General features: G+C 40.2%; 2 protein-coding genes across 2 annotated transcripts in view; one reads left to right on the top strand and one right to left on the bottom strand.

Annotated features, from left to right (window-relative positions):
- The window catches only part of plcg2 (phospholipase C, gamma 2), a 40,726-nt gene extending 38,678 nt beyond the window's left edge, over positions 1-2,048 (top strand). Inside the window, exon 33 of the mRNA XM_051383138.1 lies at positions 59-2,048. Within this exon, the coding sequence (XP_051239098.1) occupies positions 59-101 (43 nt within the window). The 3' untranslated portion in view covers positions 102-2,048. The remainder of the gene's footprint in view (positions 1-58) is intronic.
- A 2,351-nt stretch (positions 2,049-4,399) lies between these two features.
- cmip (c-Maf inducing protein) overlaps positions 4,400-20,239 on the bottom strand; it is a 53,027-nt gene continuing 37,187 nt past the window's right edge. Inside the window, exons 11-21 of the mRNA XM_051383183.1 lie at positions 19,321-19,386; positions 15,812-15,838; positions 15,662-15,710; positions 15,426-15,533; positions 15,212-15,328; positions 14,836-14,976; positions 11,826-11,873; positions 11,577-11,723; positions 11,370-11,475; positions 10,390-10,460; positions 4,400-8,872 (exon numbers count right to left, since the gene is read on the bottom strand). Of these exons, the coding sequence (XP_051239143.1) occupies positions 8,819-8,872; positions 10,390-10,460; positions 11,370-11,475; positions 11,577-11,723; positions 11,826-11,873; positions 14,836-14,976; positions 15,212-15,328; positions 15,426-15,533; positions 15,662-15,710; positions 15,812-15,838; positions 19,321-19,386 (934 nt within the window). The 3' untranslated portion in view covers positions 4,400-8,818. The remainder of the gene's footprint in view (positions 8,873-10,389; positions 10,461-11,369; positions 11,476-11,576; positions 11,724-11,825; positions 11,874-14,835; positions 14,977-15,211; positions 15,329-15,425; positions 15,534-15,661; positions 15,711-15,811; positions 15,839-19,320; positions 19,387-20,239) is intronic.

Below are 20,239 nucleotides of genomic sequence, written 5' to 3'. Positions count from 1 at the left end.
TTAAATGGAATTGCAAATGTGTTAAGTCTCTGTTTCCACTGTCTTCTTTGCGTCCCAGGACAAGAGAAAAGAAGATAAACAACAGTAAGTTCTACTCCTGAGGAATCCGCAGAACCTCGCCTGTCCACGCCCTTCCTGCCTGATCGGTGGAGAAGTGCCGACTAAAGATCTGCTTACTAAAGGAATTGTGATCTGTGTAGTTAAGAGTTTTCCATTTGTGACATATTATAATTTTTCATTTCCATGCCAAAAATCCAATGTTCCCCCAAACCGTTTTTTATTTATTTAAAGGTTATATATATGAAATTCACTTGCTGCTGTATGTCACTCTAGAGCACCAGAATCTCACTCCACAACAGAAACAAAACTCACTAAAACCGACTTCATTAGTCTTTCCACGGTCTTCAACAATCACCAACGCTGGTTTAATTGAAATAAACCCTAAATTCAACGAGTTATATGTAAAAATTATTATAAAAAATGGCTCCAATGGCAATAACAAGTAAGCTAACGTTAGGATCCCTGCATCGACCTTTCAACCAGAAAAAGCTGTAATATTGCTATTCATATTATCACTCACTAACAGACTCCGTAGACAGAAACAGCTGGCATATCATTGTAACATCATAACTTCATTCAAAGCAGGTATGGATCGATACCACTTTTTCATGTCTGATACAATACCAATCCAATACTGTCTTTTACCCTCTGATGAAGAACTAAGCTGTTAATATACATTTGTGTGGATGCCCTTGTTTAACCTAGCCATCTAAAAACATCATGCTCTAACTGTGAAAAAAATATTCTTCAACCTTGAAGGAAGAAATACATAGCCCAAAATTTTAAGTCTTTATGTCTAATAGTTTTAGGCTAAAGGATCGCATTGGATCATACATCATTTTTTCCTCCAATATCTGATCCAGTGATTTTTGCCAGTATCAGACCAGTAGAAGTATCAGATTGGATCAGAACTGGTTTAGCCAGAAACAGCTGTAATATCACTATCACTCTCTACCAGACTCCATGGACAAAAATGGTCATTTTACCTCACATAACATCGTAACATCCTAACTTTGTTAGTCTTTCCACTGTTCCAACAATGACCAACTCTGGTTTAGTGGAAATAAAGCCTTAATTCACTGATGTAGATGATAAAAACAGCAGTTTCAGTCCCTCTACTCAGGTGCACACAGAGCAGACCGGCTATGGAAACAAACCACAGAGAGGCTGCGATAGCAACACAGACAGAGGGAGTGTGACACCATGATTCCACTGTATCTTTACATAGAGAATAGTTGTTTGCTGCTACATTAATGTTCTAAATCTCATATATATATATAACCTTTAAGAAACTTAAAGTCTTAATATTTTCTCAGATATAGAAATATTGGAAAATATGAACATACTTCTCAGGGAGTTATTTTTCCCAAAGCCTTCTTGGAAATTTATACAAAACCATTAACTTAAGCAGAACTGGGTGAGGCAGGTTGAGGGAGAGTGAGTCGTTTGACTCCTTTATGACAGATAAGATGGGAGGTTGAGGTAAGATAGGAGGTCCCCACAGACAGCCAGTGTAGTTTTAACAACCTGGATGGGTCTGTATTCAAACTGCATGATGTTAGAGATGGGCAACACTCTTGCATAGATTCTATTTATTTTCAATTAAAAAAGAGTGTCCACTAACTGAAGTAATAGTACAGTAGACTGTTCTTCTGCTGAGGAGCTTGTGTTCCATCTTTTTTGTGTCTGATTTCATATGCTGAATAGTGTAAGAGAGCATGGGGGGGGGGGGCACCGGCGGCTGTGTGAGTCCGATGACATGAGTGATGTTTTTGCTGTGTATTTTCACAAGTGTGACATTATTTTCTCTGTGTGGTCATGTGTATCTTTTGAGTGAAGTCAGATTGATGAAAGCAGGTGACTCGATCCAGTGTAATGAAAACATTGCATGTATTTAATTGGAAGCCTGATGATGTTTATAGCTTTTCTATAATTCCTCTGTGGCCTTCTTATAAATTGAGTCAATAAAGTATGCTTGGTGAACTATATCCTCTATATTTATGTCAACTTACTTTCCTAATTTGACTTGGATTTGATTCAGTAATATATGATATTTAGCATGTATTCATGTTGTTAAAGATGCAAGAGTTCAGCAGGCCGTCCAAAAAGTTGGCAATAGAGGCCAGCTTTGGGCTAATAACTAAATTTATATTGCATTTTGTAACCAGGCTCAGCTCTAGCTTACTATAGGAGACAGAGAGTGGTACAGATGTGGGTATCTCTACATCTAAAACAGTGACTTTGTTTCCACTAGAAATGAGTACGGAGCAATAAGCACAAGTAGCAAGAGTAAAGAAGATTAGCCCACCAAACATGATTTACTCACACACCATGTTTTAATGACCCTTTGTATATCAGCAACACACCGTTTAACCTCAGTGTGTCAAAATAACCCAAACCCCAAAACCCTGTTACATTCTTGTCCAAAATACCTGGAATAATTTCAGCTCCCAAATATCAGTATCACTCAGCAGATGAAACTGACATCAGCACAATAAACAATGACTAAAGTAATGAACAGTTTCTTCTTTGGATTTCTTTCTTGTCAGTCCAGTGAAAGGATGAAACTATGCTATGAAGTGTATCTTTGAGTGTTCTGGCAATAATCAGTCCAACCAAAACAGTTTAAATTATTCAGGATCATCTCATCAATTAGCTTGGCTCGCCACAACAGCTCAACTCTATATGGGCAGCAGTACCTCAGTCCGTAGCTGCACGATTGATCCAAATATTATCAAAATCCCAAAATGGCCAAGCACAAAATGCAAATCACAGAAGCTGTAGTTTTTTGATAAAGGTGAAATATGACAAACATCATTATAATAAAACACTGTAGTTCTACAGAGATGCACTGACCTACAAATGTTTCAGAAAACATGTTTTTCACACAATGTCTCATTGTCATGATTTTAATGTTTTTTTCATTTAAAAAATTTGGTAACATTTTGCGAAATTTTATTTAAATGTATAGCGCCAGTTTATAAAGCTAATCTTCTTCTTCCCATCACTGTTGTACCATAAAGACGCAGCGAAAGAAAATCACTCTCCTTCAAAGGGGAAAGTTATACTAAACATCACTGTATAAATCAGTTGCTCCATCCTAAAATAGACTTTCCGTTTTTCTTATTGGATTAAGGCACAAATAATGTGCACAGAAATTTCTCCTACAGCACTCACACACAACTTAACCATTTAACAGCTCACAAGGGTGGATTCAACTAATTCACTCACAAAGATTAGCAGTAAAATTCACTCACCAGAAAATTGGATGATGAAGTGTAAGACTCCAGTATCTCAAGAACTTCAGATATTGCATAAAATCATAGATAGAGCTTCTCTACTCCCCTGTCAACTGAAACTTTACACTCATTTCAACAAAGAATATTCCCTTGAAATGAGTGAGACATCTCTGCATTAAAGCTGCAGTAGGTAACATTTATAATAATAATTTTTCATTTATACTATATCCTGACAGTAGTACATGAAACAGATAATCTGTGGAAAAATCAGGTTCCTCTGGCTCCTCCTAGTGCTCCTAATGGCATTTGCAAGAATCCACCGGGCCTGAACGAAAACAACCCATTAGAGCTTAGAGAGTTAGTTGATTGCTGAGTCACACTGCCAGGTCGTCAAATACTGACGCTGGGAATGAGACTCAATAATCAACTATCTTTAACCCGTGGCGTCTTTCTAGCTTTCTAATACGACATCTTTTGAAGAACAATCTAATATTATTGCGGTATTCTAGAGTTTAATATCCCAGGCTTTTATCTGCTTCAGTCGCTGAACTCAACCAACTTATATTTGGTGCAGGCCTTTATATGGGACAGGCCTTTAATTCCTTTTGCACAAAATCCTTGCTCAGCAAAGATGGTATATACTATCAAATTGTTTATTTAAACCAGTATGAATATAACTTGGGCTGGAGATTTTATACATTCAAGAATTTCTATACAATCCAGACCAGGTCTCTATTTGAGACCTGCTTTTATTTGTCAAAACATGTAGCTACACCAGGCTAGAAAAGGAGACTGATGACATATTACAGTATATACATAATAATAATGCATCATTTTGGATTATTATTATTATGCTATTAGTTAGCATAATACAAAGAAATACACAATTTATGCTTATATGTTGGTAGAGAATGGCGCACTTGCACTGAACCAACATGCAGCATCATGTAACTGTTGTTAAATTACTGCAGTAGTACTGTAGTAATAACAGGGGTCATGGGAAGGAGTCTCTTTTAATAAAAAAACAGTGGTTAATTACTTAGATTCACAGTGAGGTTTATCTTGTGACAAGATCAAAAAGAACACATGGCACACACAGCTGAAACATATTCACAGACAATTTATTTTTGATTGAAATTATTTCACATCATAGTTGTTATTTTTCCTGTTGAAGATCTTTTGTATTTTTATTACAACAGCCACAGAGCAGCAGCAGCAGCAATAATAATAATAATAACCCAGCAGGAGAAGCAGATCAATGCGGAGAAAGACTGAAAAATAGAGAGAAACATGATGGGCGCCTATTTTCCAGCTGCCAAAAAAGATTTTACTACAAGGAATTATGGGAAATAGAGTTTTTTTTTCAGTCTGTCAGATTTGTCAGGCTGTGCCGCATCTGACCCTGTTCCTTCCATAACAACTGTTAAGACTCGAGCACAGCTGTACACAACTTGTACATGGTAGAAACTCTTTACAGTTTGTGTAGAATAAAAAACATCAGAGAGATAATAGACAGGAGGGAGGAATCGGGATGGGAACGAAAGCAAAGCACAGTGAGCTCCACAGGATACGGAGACAGAACAGAAGAGGCGTTTCTATTCAACCATTACATGTTCTACAGTAATACAAAAACCTTACATTTATAACCCTTGACATGCTGGCACCCAGGCTGGGCAAGTGGCAGCTCATAATGGCCTAGGGTGAGTTCAGGGACAGGATTTCCCCAAGACTGCCCACCTCTTTAAAGGAATAACTTGACATTTTGGGGAAATATGCTCATTCACTTACATGCAGAGTAAGATGAGAAGACTAACACCAGCTTAAGTGTGAAGCTACAGCCAGCAGCTTAGCTTAGCATAAAGACTGAAAACGCGAAATAGCAACGGCAATAAGATCTACCTCTAAAGTAGGTGTGAGAGAAAATAGAAAAAAATATTGCGATTGTTGAATTGTGATATTGTATCAATTCTCAATCTCAATCTAATCGCAATATATGTCGCTTTGCTTACAGTATCGTGATATATTATGATTCGTAACCACTGTATTGTGATACGTATTGTATCGCCACATTCTTGCTTACTCTAAAGCTTACTAAAAAAAGATAGCAATCTTTTCATCCCACTCCTTTTCATCTATGCTTTCTCTTTATGCTAAGCTATCCAGATGTAGCTTCATGTTAAATGGAAAGACACTTATATATATTGCCTTGCTTACAGTATCGCAATATATTATGATTCATAACCCCTGTATTGTGATATGTATTGTATCACCTGCCTACTCTAAAGCTACCTAAAAAACGAAGTATATGGGCTTATGTGGTGGGCTGATCCTCGGCTGGATGCAGTGACTTCCTGCAGGCTGTTCATCACTGTGAAGTTGCCACGTAATCTTTCTGCTAAGCTAAGCTAACCGGATGTACATTGATAGCAATCTTTTCAACCTACGCTTGTCAAAAAAGCGAGTCGACCTGTTTTTCAAAATGTCAAACTATTCCTTTAAAACATTTGGGATCAAATAAAGCTACAGTAGAGTTACACTGAACTGTTCTCAGTTTGCTGATGTGTGGAACAACTTCATTTAAACATGATAATGGCCAGTCAGTGTGGTCCACCTGATATGATTATCTGGCAGGATTAGAACAAAATTCTTGGGGAAACAAAAAATATTAAAATCTTTGATATGAAAACTTAAACGATTAAATGTCAACTAGGGGCAGCTTCAGTCCAAAGGTACCAGTTTTGGTATTGGCCTAAAAAAAAATCTATATCAATCAAACCCAAACTGCCTCGACCAATAAGATCCTTCAAGGCTCATGGGTAGATCCTGGCAACAACCAATCAGGCAACAGTTAGATGGGATCTCTCCATTTCAGTCCTTAACCTCAGTGAGATAGTGATCAAACCCTTTATCATATTTCAAACCTTTTATAAAAACAAAATTACAAAATAAAAATACCAGATGACGCAGCAACATGTACATGCAAAAAAGACTAAACAAGAACACAGGAAACAAATGTTTGATTAAAGTGATCAAATCAAAGACGCTGGAAACTTAAAAGATATTACGAAAAACATAATTTGTTAGATTACAGTGCACTTTGTGTGAAAAAAAACAACCACACACACATTAAGATGAAGGCAACACCAGCCTGCCGACGATGGGAGGCCAAGAGAAATACAGAAAAAGATATAGAGGAAAAGAAGGATTCAAAAATGGTTCAAAGAGAGGAAGGGAGGAGACGACTATATACACTTGTATATACATCATAGAGGATATGAAAGAGAGCACAAGGTCCTAAAGCCAGACCCAAAGATGGCCGTACACAAACCGAGTCTACAGGCCAAACAGAAAACTGTCATGGCACCCAATAAATAGGAAACAAAGTATCTCATATCGGACGGCATCCTGTCCTCTGCTGCAGCTTCTGCCTTGATTCAACATACATCCGGAGCATTCTGGAGGTCGACGTAAATAAATAAAATGGATGGATACAGTCAGAGCGAGGCTGACTAAAAAAACTGTAGAAATCTGACTGGTCTTGTGTCTTCTCGGGTCAATGATACGAGACAAATTAGGCCAAACCGTGCGCAGACAGAGAGGAAAAAGAGATTCTGACAGACTTGCAGTGTGTCAGGGCAGTTACCACATCAGATGAAATGTTGCCACAATAAAAAGGCAACACTTTGAGGGAATGTAGACGGGGCAAATATGGCCGAAAGGTGCCTTTTTTTTTTTTTTTTTTCAATCTTTTGTCCCTTATAGCCCATTGTGATATAATATGTACAATAACTTCTCTGATGAGACTTATTCATCCATACAGCCTAAAAATGTCACCCATGTATTATGGCGTAATATAAATACAGCAGAACAATTCAAAACAGGTGGTGTTACAGATAAAAAGATAACAATAGGCAACTCATCCGCAGCTCCACTAGAAGCACTGCGACTCCTCGCTCCGACCTCCACAGGGCAGAGGCGGGAGGGTCAGAGCAGTGTCTCCGTCTCTCCACAGGTTCCACTTGAATCAGTACTGAAACCACACTTACGTTACCCTGACGAAACAAAACAATAACTAAATCTTACGAAGATATTTGGCAAGTGTCCTTTTCTTCTTTTTAAAAGCCGTCTCAAACAGAGCCAAAAAATAAAAATAATAATAATAGCAGAGGATATGAAAATATACAACTCTCAGCTGGTGATGAGTCTTGTTAACAGGTCCACTTTACAGGTCTACGATTCCACCATGGCATGGTACAGGGAGATCCATGTATGGGTGCCCTCTTGGTTGGCTTCTTGTGTTACATGTTACACAAAAAAAAGAAGGAAAAAAAAAAAGACAACAGGGCCTGTGTACTTCATTACTATCAGGACAAAATCCAGGAGAGACAGAGTAAAGGAGGTTTGAAAGACACAACTTATAAATATTAGGCAGTCCCAGACCACCCAGCTACTGCTACACAACCGTCCTATTAAATAGTAATGGGAGATCATCAGTATGTACACTGAAAACAAATGAAAAAAAGTCTAAACAAATGTTGCCATCGCCATTTAACTCTCCAGCAGAGCTCCCGAAATGGTTCTGAAATGTCATCACTGGGGGTTATCTTCGAATATGTTTTATATAGAAACACACAATATATGAAAGCACAGATGTCTGGAAAAATATGTTCATTCAACTTGATAAAAAGCTTTTTTTTTTTCCTTTTTGTGTGTGAATGTGTCGTGAACGAGGAGTAGGCACAGTCCTCTTTTCTCTCTTTTCTCTTGAGGTAGCACCTCATTTACCCCAATTAAATTTGAACCTGAAAACTGAAGCCAAAGGTCGCGAGGGAGCGAGGGCCGACGACGTGATCGACAGTCCCACACGTCTGTTTGGAGCGCTACATTGCGGATCAGATCGGAGGCAAACTGGAATGTGAGCTGCTGTATCCGGCCTTTCGTCGCACGAGTGCGGGAGAGAGAAATAAGAGAGGAAGGCTCTGAGAGGGGTGGATTTGGGTTTTCCTCATGACACAGACACACAGAGGTGGGAGGGCAATGGCTGGGGATCTATAAAACAGAGAGACCGTATATGAAAGACAGGGCAAAGGATAAAGACAGAGAGAGAAGGGTCCCTTTTGTCACAATATAGCGGGTCCTCTGATCATGTCGGTAAAAACAAGGTCCAAGGAACATCGGGGACAGAAGTATGGGGAGCTGTGAGGTCCATAAAGATTTTTCATTTAGAAAAAAAGCTGACTAGAAAGTTCCTTCCTGATGATGGCGTCACTACAGGGGTTGGTGATGATGAAGCTGATGAAGGCTCCTCCGCTGACGTCAGTGTGTCAGAGATGTTCTGCATACATCAGCTGATCCTCAGACTGGGACGATGTCAGAGCTCCTGGTCTAATGATGGCGGCGACGGAGACAACATCACCACACTATTTTCATGTTGTGTGTATCTGAGGCTGTGTGCAGTGTGTGCATGTGTGCAGTGTGTGTGTCCGGCTGTGTATGAGGGGATGTGTGAGCGTGGCTGATCACCAGGCCTCTGTGTACCGAACATCGACATCTTTCAGGTTGGGCAGTTTGGCCTGCAGAGGAAGACACAGACAAATGGGAACTGCATCAACACCTTGAAACGTACACTTTACAGGTCAGGAATTTCTAAATAATTTCCTCATTTCAAAGAGGTTCCGTGTAAAGGACTATGTCATTTTGCATCTTTAGAGGAAAATCAGAAATGTCCCTGAAAGGAATTTTTGGCCAATTGTGGATAGCAAGCTGTAAACTCACTGACATAGTATCACTTTATGAAGCTGTTGAACATGAACACGTTAGCAAACAATCGCCTATTTAGGGTGAAATGAAAAATGCCTTTTTTACCCTTTAAGAATACACCCCCAATCATATTGTAACCATATTTAACAATATATGCCAAGAAATGTACAAATAAAATAAATTTCTTTGTGTTTTATATTGAAATCCAATTATTTTTTCTTCCTGTAAAATGACACAAACTTATGTAAGCGTGAACTAACCTATTTCAACCAATAATATCAGGACATCCACCCTCACTCAATCAATCTTCAACTTTTAGTGACACAGAGTGAAGAGCCTCACTGATTACTGTACAAAAACACCACTTTATCAGTGATTTGGGTGAAACGGGATCATATTTAATGGAGACAATATTCTCTGAAGATCTCCAGCTACTTCACCTCAGCTCCACTAAGGGCTGCTGTAGCTGAAACTGGGCTCAGCAGCCTTTTAGCTCTGTTTTGGTGTCCTCCAACTCATGATTAAAATGATCTTCCTCTTTAGCTGCTAAAAGCTTTAATATGTTCACCAGCTAGTTGCTTTGTCTCTCAGCTGTCTACTGGCAGGTAGTGTCCATTGAGAGTTTATCGTTTTTATTATAAAAGTTTATTACTTTTTCAAAAACCATCAACATAAAGATGGATGACATGACAGCTCTCCAAAACATCTTTATCGCCCTCTAGTGGCCAACAGCAGTATAAGTCATAAAGCTCCTCCATATTAGCAGAGTGACATGGGCTAAACTAAAAAATCTAAATATCTGTCAAATTAATTTTTTCCAAAGATGGCTTCTGTTTTTTAAGAAGTTCTTATCACTCTAATGTATATTCAAGAGTTCATTTTTCTGATCAGTCTGGACTTAATTCATTATTTGAAGCTATAAAAAGGTGTATGGGCGGGACCTCAATACTGCGCCGACCCCACCCCGATCACTACTGCACAGACTCTGGCTCCGAATGATGTCACCAGTGCAAGATGGCAGCCAACGTATGTGGGATATTTGGCATTTTTGTACAGTGGGAGGAAGTGGAGACGTGACGTTTATCTTTTATATGTCGATGCATAAAACCAAAAACAATATGCTGAAAGACACTAAACTTCTCTGTAAAGCTGAGGATAAACTACAAGTGATAACTTTCACATTAGGCTTTTTCTACAAACTCAAGATGACAGTGCCACTGTTGAGCCCCTGTTCTCTTCACTAATTACTGCACGTGAATATGACAACATGAACATAAATTCAGATTTTTAAAATATAAACATGATGGTGTAAGTTGTCTGGCAGTATTACCTTGAGGTCCTCGTATGTGTCAGCAGTGAGCTTGGTGCTGTTCATATTCAGACTGCACAGACTCTTCATGGCTGAAAAAGACAAACAGTTATAATTAGCCACAATTTCTTTATACACCTACAAACAACTGACTTATACACCCTCAGCACAGTTAAAGCTCTAACATTTCTGCATTAAAATGTCTATGAACACTTGACACATGTTCTACATTATCCCAAATGTTTCCAACAATGTTCAAACTCAGAGAATTCTGTCACTTCATTCAGGTAACGCTGTGTTTCACCGGTCGCTTGTTAATGGTGTCATATCCCCTTTGTGCCTGCGTCAGCGTTGTGGTTGTCTGTCAGAAGCTGTCATACATTGACTGTTTATCCAGTCTGAAGCCACATTGTTACCATCCACTGTTTAGATCTTGGTGCTTTTTAACTCTAGATTTGAACCGGATGAAGGATTTTAGTCATCGGACGTCTGGATCTTAAGTTATCAGAGAAACAAGCTGAGCTAACGTTAGCAGCAGCTCGGCTCGCAGCCCCTCCGGGACGTCCTTTGTCTGTCCAACAGTGTGGGAGAAGCAGTGATTGTTAAGGTGGAACTGCTTTATTCAGTGTGTTTAGTGGTTTTAATCAGCGGGTCTGTTTGTTTTGGAGAGGAGGAGACCTCTGTGGATAATTGGGCTCCCGGTAGAAACCTCCTGAACCATGAACACTGAAGGAATCCTAACCAGGAGAAGCTGACTGCAATGACGGCAATGGTGGTGAAGACTACAACTCCCATGATCCCACGCTGCTTCACCACGTCATCAAACTTTGTGTTTTGTTACTGTTCTGATGTGTGCGGCAGAAATTACAGATGGTTAAAATCGTTTGAAATGGTTCCTCTGAGCTTGTCCTTAAATTCATCTAGCCATTCTGCACATTTTCACTAAGCTCGGTTCCTTTCTACAGAAGACAGTTATGATTCATTTGTGTGTGTTTTCTTACAACTGAGAGCCAGCAGACCAGCATCAGTGACGGGAGTCTCACACAGGTTCAAAACCTGAAGACAGGCCAGATGCTCGGATAACAACCTCAACCCTGCATCCCCAAACTAAAGGAAGAGAAACAGAGAAAGAGAGAACATACATGAGACACTGAATCTTTAGTGATTACTGATGTGTGTGTCAGTGCTGTGTTCCTGTGTGTGTGTACCTGTGTGGACCAGAGGTTGAGCTGTTTGAGTGAAGGCAGCTTGATGAGCTGCTCGGCACAGGCACTGGTGACGTTGGTGAAGGCCAGGCTCAGGTTCTCCAAGTTCCCAAAAGAACCTGAACTCAACAGGCGGGCCAGGTCCGCATCCTAAGGACAGGAAAAAAACATTCAATATTGAAACAGTAAAAGCAAGTCTTATTATTGATATTGTGCCAGGATAGAAGAGGTTCGGCATCAGTGGAATCTCACCGTGGACTTTGAGGGCAGAGTCAGCCGGGTGGGGCCTCCTTTCCTTTGCTGAGGAGAAGACAGAAAAAAAAGATGGCGTCTGAGCTCAATGCCTTGCAGGAACCTTTTTCAGACAGTAGATGGTGTGTGTGAGCAGCTGCACTCATGCTGCGTTCATGTCACATTGAGGAAAATGGGATGTGAGATGTAACACTTTTTCAAATATAATTACACCACATTGTAAACATGCTGTTACACGTTCTCTCTTTCTGTATTTAGAGAAAAAAATCTAAAGCTTCATGTTTGAATCTGTGGATACTTCCGAGCACTTGTTTACTGTCAACTTATTTCATAAATGTGTTGTTTTTGGAAATATTACATTTTTTTAAACCACTAATTACAAAGTCGTTAAGGCAATCAGGTCATAAATTATCATTTGTGAGAGATTTATTATTGCAATTAATGTTATTACTGTGCCAAAAGACACAAATATATGGTTACTACCACATTTTAATGTAACTGTAATTTCTGTCCCACACACAGATGAACACAGAAGCAGTTTTTACTGCTATTGCTGTTTAAAGGCACATTTCCTGAGTTTAAGTTGTCTTTGTTTAGGCTTTGTGCACGTTCAGTGACCACCCCCACGTATAAATGAGCTCAGTTCTGCAGACAGAGTCAAGTGGCTGTGACTCAGCGTATGAAGCATGCAGACTGAGCTGAGAGGGCCAGTTACTGGTACTGGTCTTTATACTGTTCCAGCACTTCAGGCCCAGACAAGCTTCACTTGATGTTTCACTGAGAGGTGCGCTACACAGAAGAATGATCCAGTTAGCTGGATGAGAGTAAGGGAGACATGAAGGACGTTTGTAGGATCCACAGCAGACAGACTACAGCAGCAGATGGAGCTACAGTGTGCACGTGATTATAAAAGCGGGCGATGAGTGGAGGTGACAACTGGAGAAACAGCCTGGTGTATGCTCTGACGTGATGATGGCAGCAAATAATGCGGATCTATGGCTGAACATCAGTGCTGTCGTGCCCCACCAGCTCCAGATTTTTTATTTTATTACAGTTTTTATAACAATATGTAGTTATGATCATTTTAAAGTCAGGCCCGGTTCGTCTACAAGTTTAATATTTTGCCTGCTTTGAATAATAAAGCCAAGCGCAAGGTAGCTTGAACTCTGCATGTCCATATCTATGTTCTGTGAATTAATTTGCATCACAGACAGTCTTTCATGTGAATTTATGCCCCATCATTTTTGGGGTGAAACAGAAAAGATTTAGTGGCAACAGTGTAAAAGTGTGTGAATAATAGCACAAATAATTGACTGGAAAATCTCTAAATAAATACACAGTATACTGAATTACAAAAACTTCAATCAAGTTTTAGTATTGAATATATATGTATATATGTCAAATTGCACAGATTTATTAATTTATATCTGTAATGATGTACGTCTGTACCCAGAATTTTCTGCACGCAGAATTTTGGCTTGCATAACACCCCTCCTGAACATTACAAGCTGCTGATGGTGGCAAATCCATGCACAGTTACTATTTTATTTGTCTCTTGCTACCAGGTCACCAGAGTCATTGTTGAGTCAAAAAACTAGTGGCAGCTTCTCTTTTAAATCAAACACTCTGCCTTATTAAGATCTTTATGGCATGTAATGGATTCCCAAAGAAGATTATAGGTGAGACGATGACAAAACTGTTTATGAAAAACCTTCTGGTAACATCAAGAGGGACTGTTGTTCTAAAATATGGAACCATATGTGACATTATGCTGTTTAATTCAATTCAATTCAATTCAATTTTATCTGTATAGGGCCAATTCATAACAGAAGTTATCTCAGGACCTTTTTCAGAGAGACAGACAGAAAGAGACAGACAGATATAGACAGACAGATAGACGTGTACAGTAACAACAGTAGCAACAACTGCACTAATAGTAGTGACTGATGATGATGAACACGAAGATGATGACGACGATAACAGCAACGGTGGGGGACAACGAGCAGTGACCACAGCAACAACAGCGACCGTAGCAACAATAATAACAACAATAATAATTACAGACTAAGGTTGTCAGTACTTCGATACTTCTTGATACTACGTGTTTAAAACCATACAATCTCTTTTAATCATACATTCAATAGTACTGATACTTTTTGGCGTGGTATTGAAACTCGTACCTTTTTTATACTAATGCTGTATCAAAGTTTAAAATTCTGATATGGCAACAACATTTTTACAGATAATGAATGCTTGATTTCCAGGTTAAGTAAATACTCTATAGTAAATACTAATTTAAACAACTAACTGATATATGAAACTTGTTGAATTGGGCTTGAAACCTGGAACAAAGTTCTTGAAAAGTATATTCACCTATGGCCAGTATACTGATTAAAGGAAATAAAAAGACATTAGTAGCAGATATTGGCCTATCGCTGACATATAGCTATCGTATCGCATATTGAAACTGCAACAAAGCTTCTGTACTTTTTTGCTAGTAGATGTGGACCAGAGGAGCTCCAGGGTGGACCTACCAGCGTTGCAATCAATGGTCGACCCGCTATACCACCAGACCTGCGGCTGTCCAAACAAACTTTACCCCGCACGACAAACAACAGTATTTTCTGTTCACTATTCACACAATAGACGAGGGAGGTGCTCATACATGATACATATTTCTCTTAAATGTCCACCTTATCCAGGGCATGCATGTTTCTTAACTTCTAACGGTTGCTGTCAGCAGTGTGTCGGGATTGTGGATTGACTAGTAGGTCACATGCGTCACTAAGGACACAGGAATTTGTAGGTAATGAGAAACTGGTGACTTGATTTTCCAGCAGAGGCCTTCGCTCCACCAAGCTGAGCCCGACAGAAACGTGGGATGAGTTGGACAAGATGTTCTTAGCTCAGATATAAAAGAACTGCAGGGTGCCAGAGAGTACAGCACCACGTTAACTTCAGGCCTCAGTGTACATAATAAAGAACTGCGTGTGTTGCAGCAGTAACTCACCAGTTCTTTGAGCTCTCTCTGTCGATCACAGAGCTGCTCGTACATGCGCAGGCCCACGTGGGTGCTTTCCAGGGTGGAGATGATCTGCAGCTGGGTGTCTTTGTTCTCAATGATGTTGTACTCCAGCATGAGACACAGGATCTGGACACACACAAACACACACACACACTGTAAAGGCACTCCACTGATTTTATATGTGAGAATCAGTGTACTTGTTATGAGGAGTACTGCTCAGAGTACATTCTGAACAAGCAACAAGAATAAATGGTACACAATGATACAAAATGGTCAACAAACTAAACTACTACTAGAAGAGACCATGAGAAATGATTGAGAATAGTTATTGATAAAAGAATAAAAAGAAACATGGACATACCTCCACCATGGTCTGGTTTCCACGTAGGGCCAGCAGCATGCAGGGACCCAGCTTGTTTTCAGCCAGAGACAGCAGAAACTTCTTGGTCTTATAGCAGGAGCCCATCAGGATATGAACCTGGAGGAGCGGAAGAGGAGGTCGTAAGCAACCACAACCACACATTAATTAGCACACATTGATTGTTCAGGCTGGCTGAGTGTGTCCATACACTCACCATACTGGCAAACAGCTCTCCGTCGTCATCACATGCCACACCTCCTGGACTGTAGAGCTGAAACCAGCCGTCTTTACCTGAACGCACACTGAGTAGGCAGGAATGGACCTGGGAAACACACACAAACATTATTTATGATTATTCTGTTGGTAAATCTCAACTTGTATATATATATATATCCTTTAAGCTCTAGAGCTGAGCAAGGCTGAAACAGTGGTAAACATGCACACATTCACCTCCTGCCTTGGGTCCGCCGCAAACCTCTGAATAACATATTTCAGTTCCCTATTTAGACAGAGAAACATTGAGACACAAATGTCAGGTTGTTTCAAACTAGGATCTAACTCAGTGTGTGAAGAACAGTTTATGATGTCTGAGTTACTTACTTTGTGAATTTGGCATGTGCAAGGGCCCTGGAGAGAGGGAAGACAAAGAGAGATGTGAGATATTTCAGCCCAGAATACTTAGAGCTAAGAAATATGACAAAACAAACATCTATCTGTCGGGAAAAGTTCATTTAATGCATGCTTTTCTGGCAATATATCTCAGATTTGATGTTTACAGGGGGAAAAACAAGCATTTCTGGAGGACAATTTAACATGTTTGGGTTGGAGTTCTGCTTTGTGCTACCTCTCACAATGATGTTAAGCTGATGACACCGTAGCACAGTGTTACTTTATATTTGTGGATACAGTCAACATGCTCAGATAAGTTTCAGAGGGAGCGCAGAGCTCATTATGACATTTTCAGCATGTGTGCACATGACACGAGAATGGGAACTTCTCAGGACTGTTTGTTACTTTAGATGACATTTTAATGATCCCTGTGGGGAGTCATTACAATTCTGTTTTAGCAGCCGTTGCAAGAGGTTGGCTGATGAATCAGGTCAAAGAAATGGATAGTTACATTCTAAACTGATCACAAGTTTTTGTGTTTTAAGTTTGTACCAATAGATCAAAATTAAGCTGCATATGTGTAGTTCATCATTTTCCAGTTATCAACCTGTGCCTCAACCTGCCATTTTTGGTATTTCTGGGAACTAAATTTCAAGGAGTACAAGTTCATCTACAACTAATGTGTTTGTAATTTGAGTTGGGATCCAATCCAAAATCGTTATCGGGTGCCGAGGTTTACATAATTCACATATCGGGACTGGCATCACCGATCCCTGTACCGATCCAGATTTCATGAATTATAAATATGTAATAATGAAATACATTTTAAGCCCATAGCCAAAATGTAGCACAAATTAATTAATTGAAAAACAGTTTTCAAAGATATCCAGTAATCCCCATATATTCCCCATAATCTATGAGTTAGACGTACAGGCGCAACTTGCGCTGGACCATGTACCTGCTGTGAAGTAACATGAGTTGAGTTGGCTAACTCAACATGCCCTTAGTTATAAAATGTAGCGGCCCGGGTTCGAATCCGACCTGTGGCCCTTTGCTGCGTGTCCTCCCCTCTCTCTCTGCCCCCTGTCTATCTTTGGCTGTAACTATCAATAAAAAGGCCCAAAAAAATAACTTAAAAAGAACAATAGAAAAACAAAACAGCAACTTGTAAGGTGTGTACAGACATTCTGAGGGGCGGAAGTCGTGCTGCATCGTACAACACTCATTTTAATTAAGCATCTGAAAAATGTTATATGTTATTGGTACCAGCAGATGAAAGAAAGTGGATCGGTGCAGCTATATTTGTAGTGATGAAGCAAAGGATGAGTTCAAACGTTAAAGGAGTAGATGGATGTAAAGGTTGCTGTGTGTAACTTTTATAAGAGCAAGGAAAGAGAAATCTACTCATTCAGCTCCATTGCAGACCTAATTCATTGTGTTTTTTAATATAAATTCATTAGTTTGACATTTTGGAAAATATTTGAGTTAGATTAGGAGATGACGCTGTCTGTACGGTAAATAAAAATTAAAGCTACAGCCAGCAGCCGATTAAATAAACTTACCATTAAGAAGACAATTCACCATTTTACTGGGGACTGGACTATTTCTTGGCTAGAAGCACCAACTACCTGGAGTCTAAGCTAGTTGCCTGGCAGCTTCTCCTGTATGGCCAAGAAATAGTCCCGAAAATAAACCCCATAAAACCGTGACGTGCTGTTTACACACTTCAGCTAACGAGATATAACGTGTTAATTAGTGAGCTTTAGAGGGGAACTTAAAGGCAGATTTAATTACCTTAGGCTAGTTGTTTCCACCCGTTTCCAGCCTTTGTGCTAAGCTAAACTAAGCTAATATAAACAACTGGCTCCAACTTCACATTTACAGTCCACACACGAGAGTGGGGTCAATCTTCTCATCAAATCTTTGGCAAGAAAGTAAATAAACATATTTCCCAACACTGTCAGTATCAGTGTGCGTCTGTGTGTGCGTCTGATGTGTGTGTACATATGACTCATTATATCCTCAGCGACAGGGTGCTGGGGAGTATTGTTGCCTTTCCTAATGACGCCTGAAGCCATCGACCAGGCAACAGTGGCACAGGTGAGCAACAGGTGCGTCCCAGTGTTGGAGAAACAACAAGTCGGGAGCCAGTCAACGCTAATGAAGCTCAGGATCAGCCAGCCAATTACATATAAGGCTCGGGGCTGCTTATGGCCAATTAAAGCGGACTCTCTGGGGGAGAGAGAAGTCACCCCTCCAGTTCGCGACCCCCAGGAGGCGTGGTGAGGTACCTCATCCACGTCAGCAGCCAGTCCCCAACAGGACCCTCCAAGAAACAGGTTTACATCCCCAGAGAGAGTGATGTGAGAGAGTGGAAGAAGGAAGGAGGGAAGCCGGTGGGAGGGCCGCTGCAGCTGATGGTTACAGTATATGATTATGGCTCCGGCTGCACTGGTGTTTTTGGACTGCAACCAAAAGTTAAGACACCAAAACTCTCAACTGAAAAGCAGTACAACTACAGTGACTGCTGAAACACTCAACGCTGTGCCTGAACACATCCTTCGCTGACACGGACGGAGGCCTGAAGCTGCCGTTCTGCTAATGTGCTGCTTTCACTGCGCAGGCTGTGTAGACACTTTGTAACTTAATCTAACTATTGCATGTTCACAGGAACAATAAAAGGGCCACTGAGGCCTCGGCACTGGCATTACTGATTCCAAGGGGGTAGGTTTGATTCCAGAAGAGAGGCTGACACAATGAAGTCAAAGGTTCGTTGACCAAGAAACTGTGGAAACTAACACAAGTTCTATCCATATAATTGTGAGGTACCTGTGCTACTAGACATCTCTTTTTCTAAACCTCAAGCACACATTGGAACCCATCTCTCCTGGCTCTTCTCACCACTCCTTTGTTCCCTTGTTGTTGTTACACTTTTACACGCCTTTTGCTTACACTGTCATTGTACAGTTTATCAGTTGTTCTCTACTGTTACTGTTGTGATTGTACAAACACTACCACTTTTGGCCACAGGGGCCGCCAGAATCAACACAAAATGAGATACTAATAGAGTATTATCAAACTGTGGTATAACTACTTTGACTATTTTCAAGCATAGAATTCTGAATACCTCTCCCATCAATGACTGTAAATGACTTTTTTAAAAGCTAAGAAACATGGGTTGGAGTTGCTTTTTTTCCACACTGAGTAGTATGTGCAGTAACCTTTTAATGTTCCCACAACCTCCACTAAGATGGCAACTTGAATGCTGCTCCCAACGCTTGAATACTGCAAGTTTATCACAATAATTCCAGATGAGAGTGTCAAAATTTTCATCAACTCCTCTCTTCTCTCATCGAAACTATGGTGGCTGGATATTCAGAGCACACTGTTCAGAGAGGATCTGAAGCTTTTGGTCATTTTAAGTGGCTTGTATGAGAGATCACTAGACAAATTAATAAAATGCAAAGTGTGAGCTGAGGTATGTGTGTATGAATACTCACTCTTTAGGGAAGGGGATGGGCTGCAGCAGGCTGGCCAGAGCAGGTCTCCAGTCATCGTAGTCCGACCTGACAGAGACAGACAGCAGTAAAAACAAGAGGGAAAAGGACAGAGATGTCAGTTTAACAATGTAAAGACAACAGTGCAGCCTGGGAGCATTTGAAACAAGTGGCGGCGAGGTGACGCAGACCTTCAGCGCTGATTTAACAGAAACTAGAGCAGCATCACATTACTGTGAGTTAAGTTAGACTGGCTTTGTTACAAACGCTACAAACACACAGACACTGTCGCTTTTATAGGCCATCCTGCTTTGTTACCGCACCTACACCTCGACAGAAGGACACACACACACACACACACACACACACACACACACCACACACACACACACACACACACACACACACACACACACACACACAGCTCCACTTTCACACTGTGTAATCAGCACCGAGGCTCATGCATTCATTCATTCAGGGCTGTTCAACCCATTTACAGTGATCAGTTCTTCAGCCATACACACACTCACATTATGTCACCTTACAAACTAGGACGCTTCCTGGTTCCTGGTGGTTGACATGTCATTTTCTACAATATTAAATTGGCTTGGAGTAAGTTTAAAGTAGCTCCATCAAGACAGACTTTTGTTAAAAGGCTTTTTACAAAAGAATTTTCTTGTTCGAAGCAGTGGCAGTTTTCTATGATTTTTCAGTCTGATATCTGTTCGTCTCTCACCCTTTTTACTGATCTTCCTAAAGAATCAATTGATGAATTACAATTAACTCAGATCTCCAATGCCAGGCTTTTAACTAGAACAAGAAAGGGAGAACATATCACTCCAGATTAAGCTAACCTGCAATGGCTTGCAGTATCTCTTAGGATGGATTTTACAGTTCTGTTAGTGGTTTTACAAGGCTGGGA

This window comes from Dicentrarchus labrax, unplaced genomic scaffold, assembly GCF_905237075.1.
Source record: "Dicentrarchus labrax unplaced genomic scaffold, dlabrax2021, whole genome shotgun sequence".
Lineage (NCBI taxonomy): Eukaryota > Metazoa > Chordata > Actinopteri > Moronidae > Dicentrarchus > Dicentrarchus labrax.
Note: the sequence above shows the minus strand (reverse complement) of the source record. Positions and strands in the feature narration are given on the sequence as shown.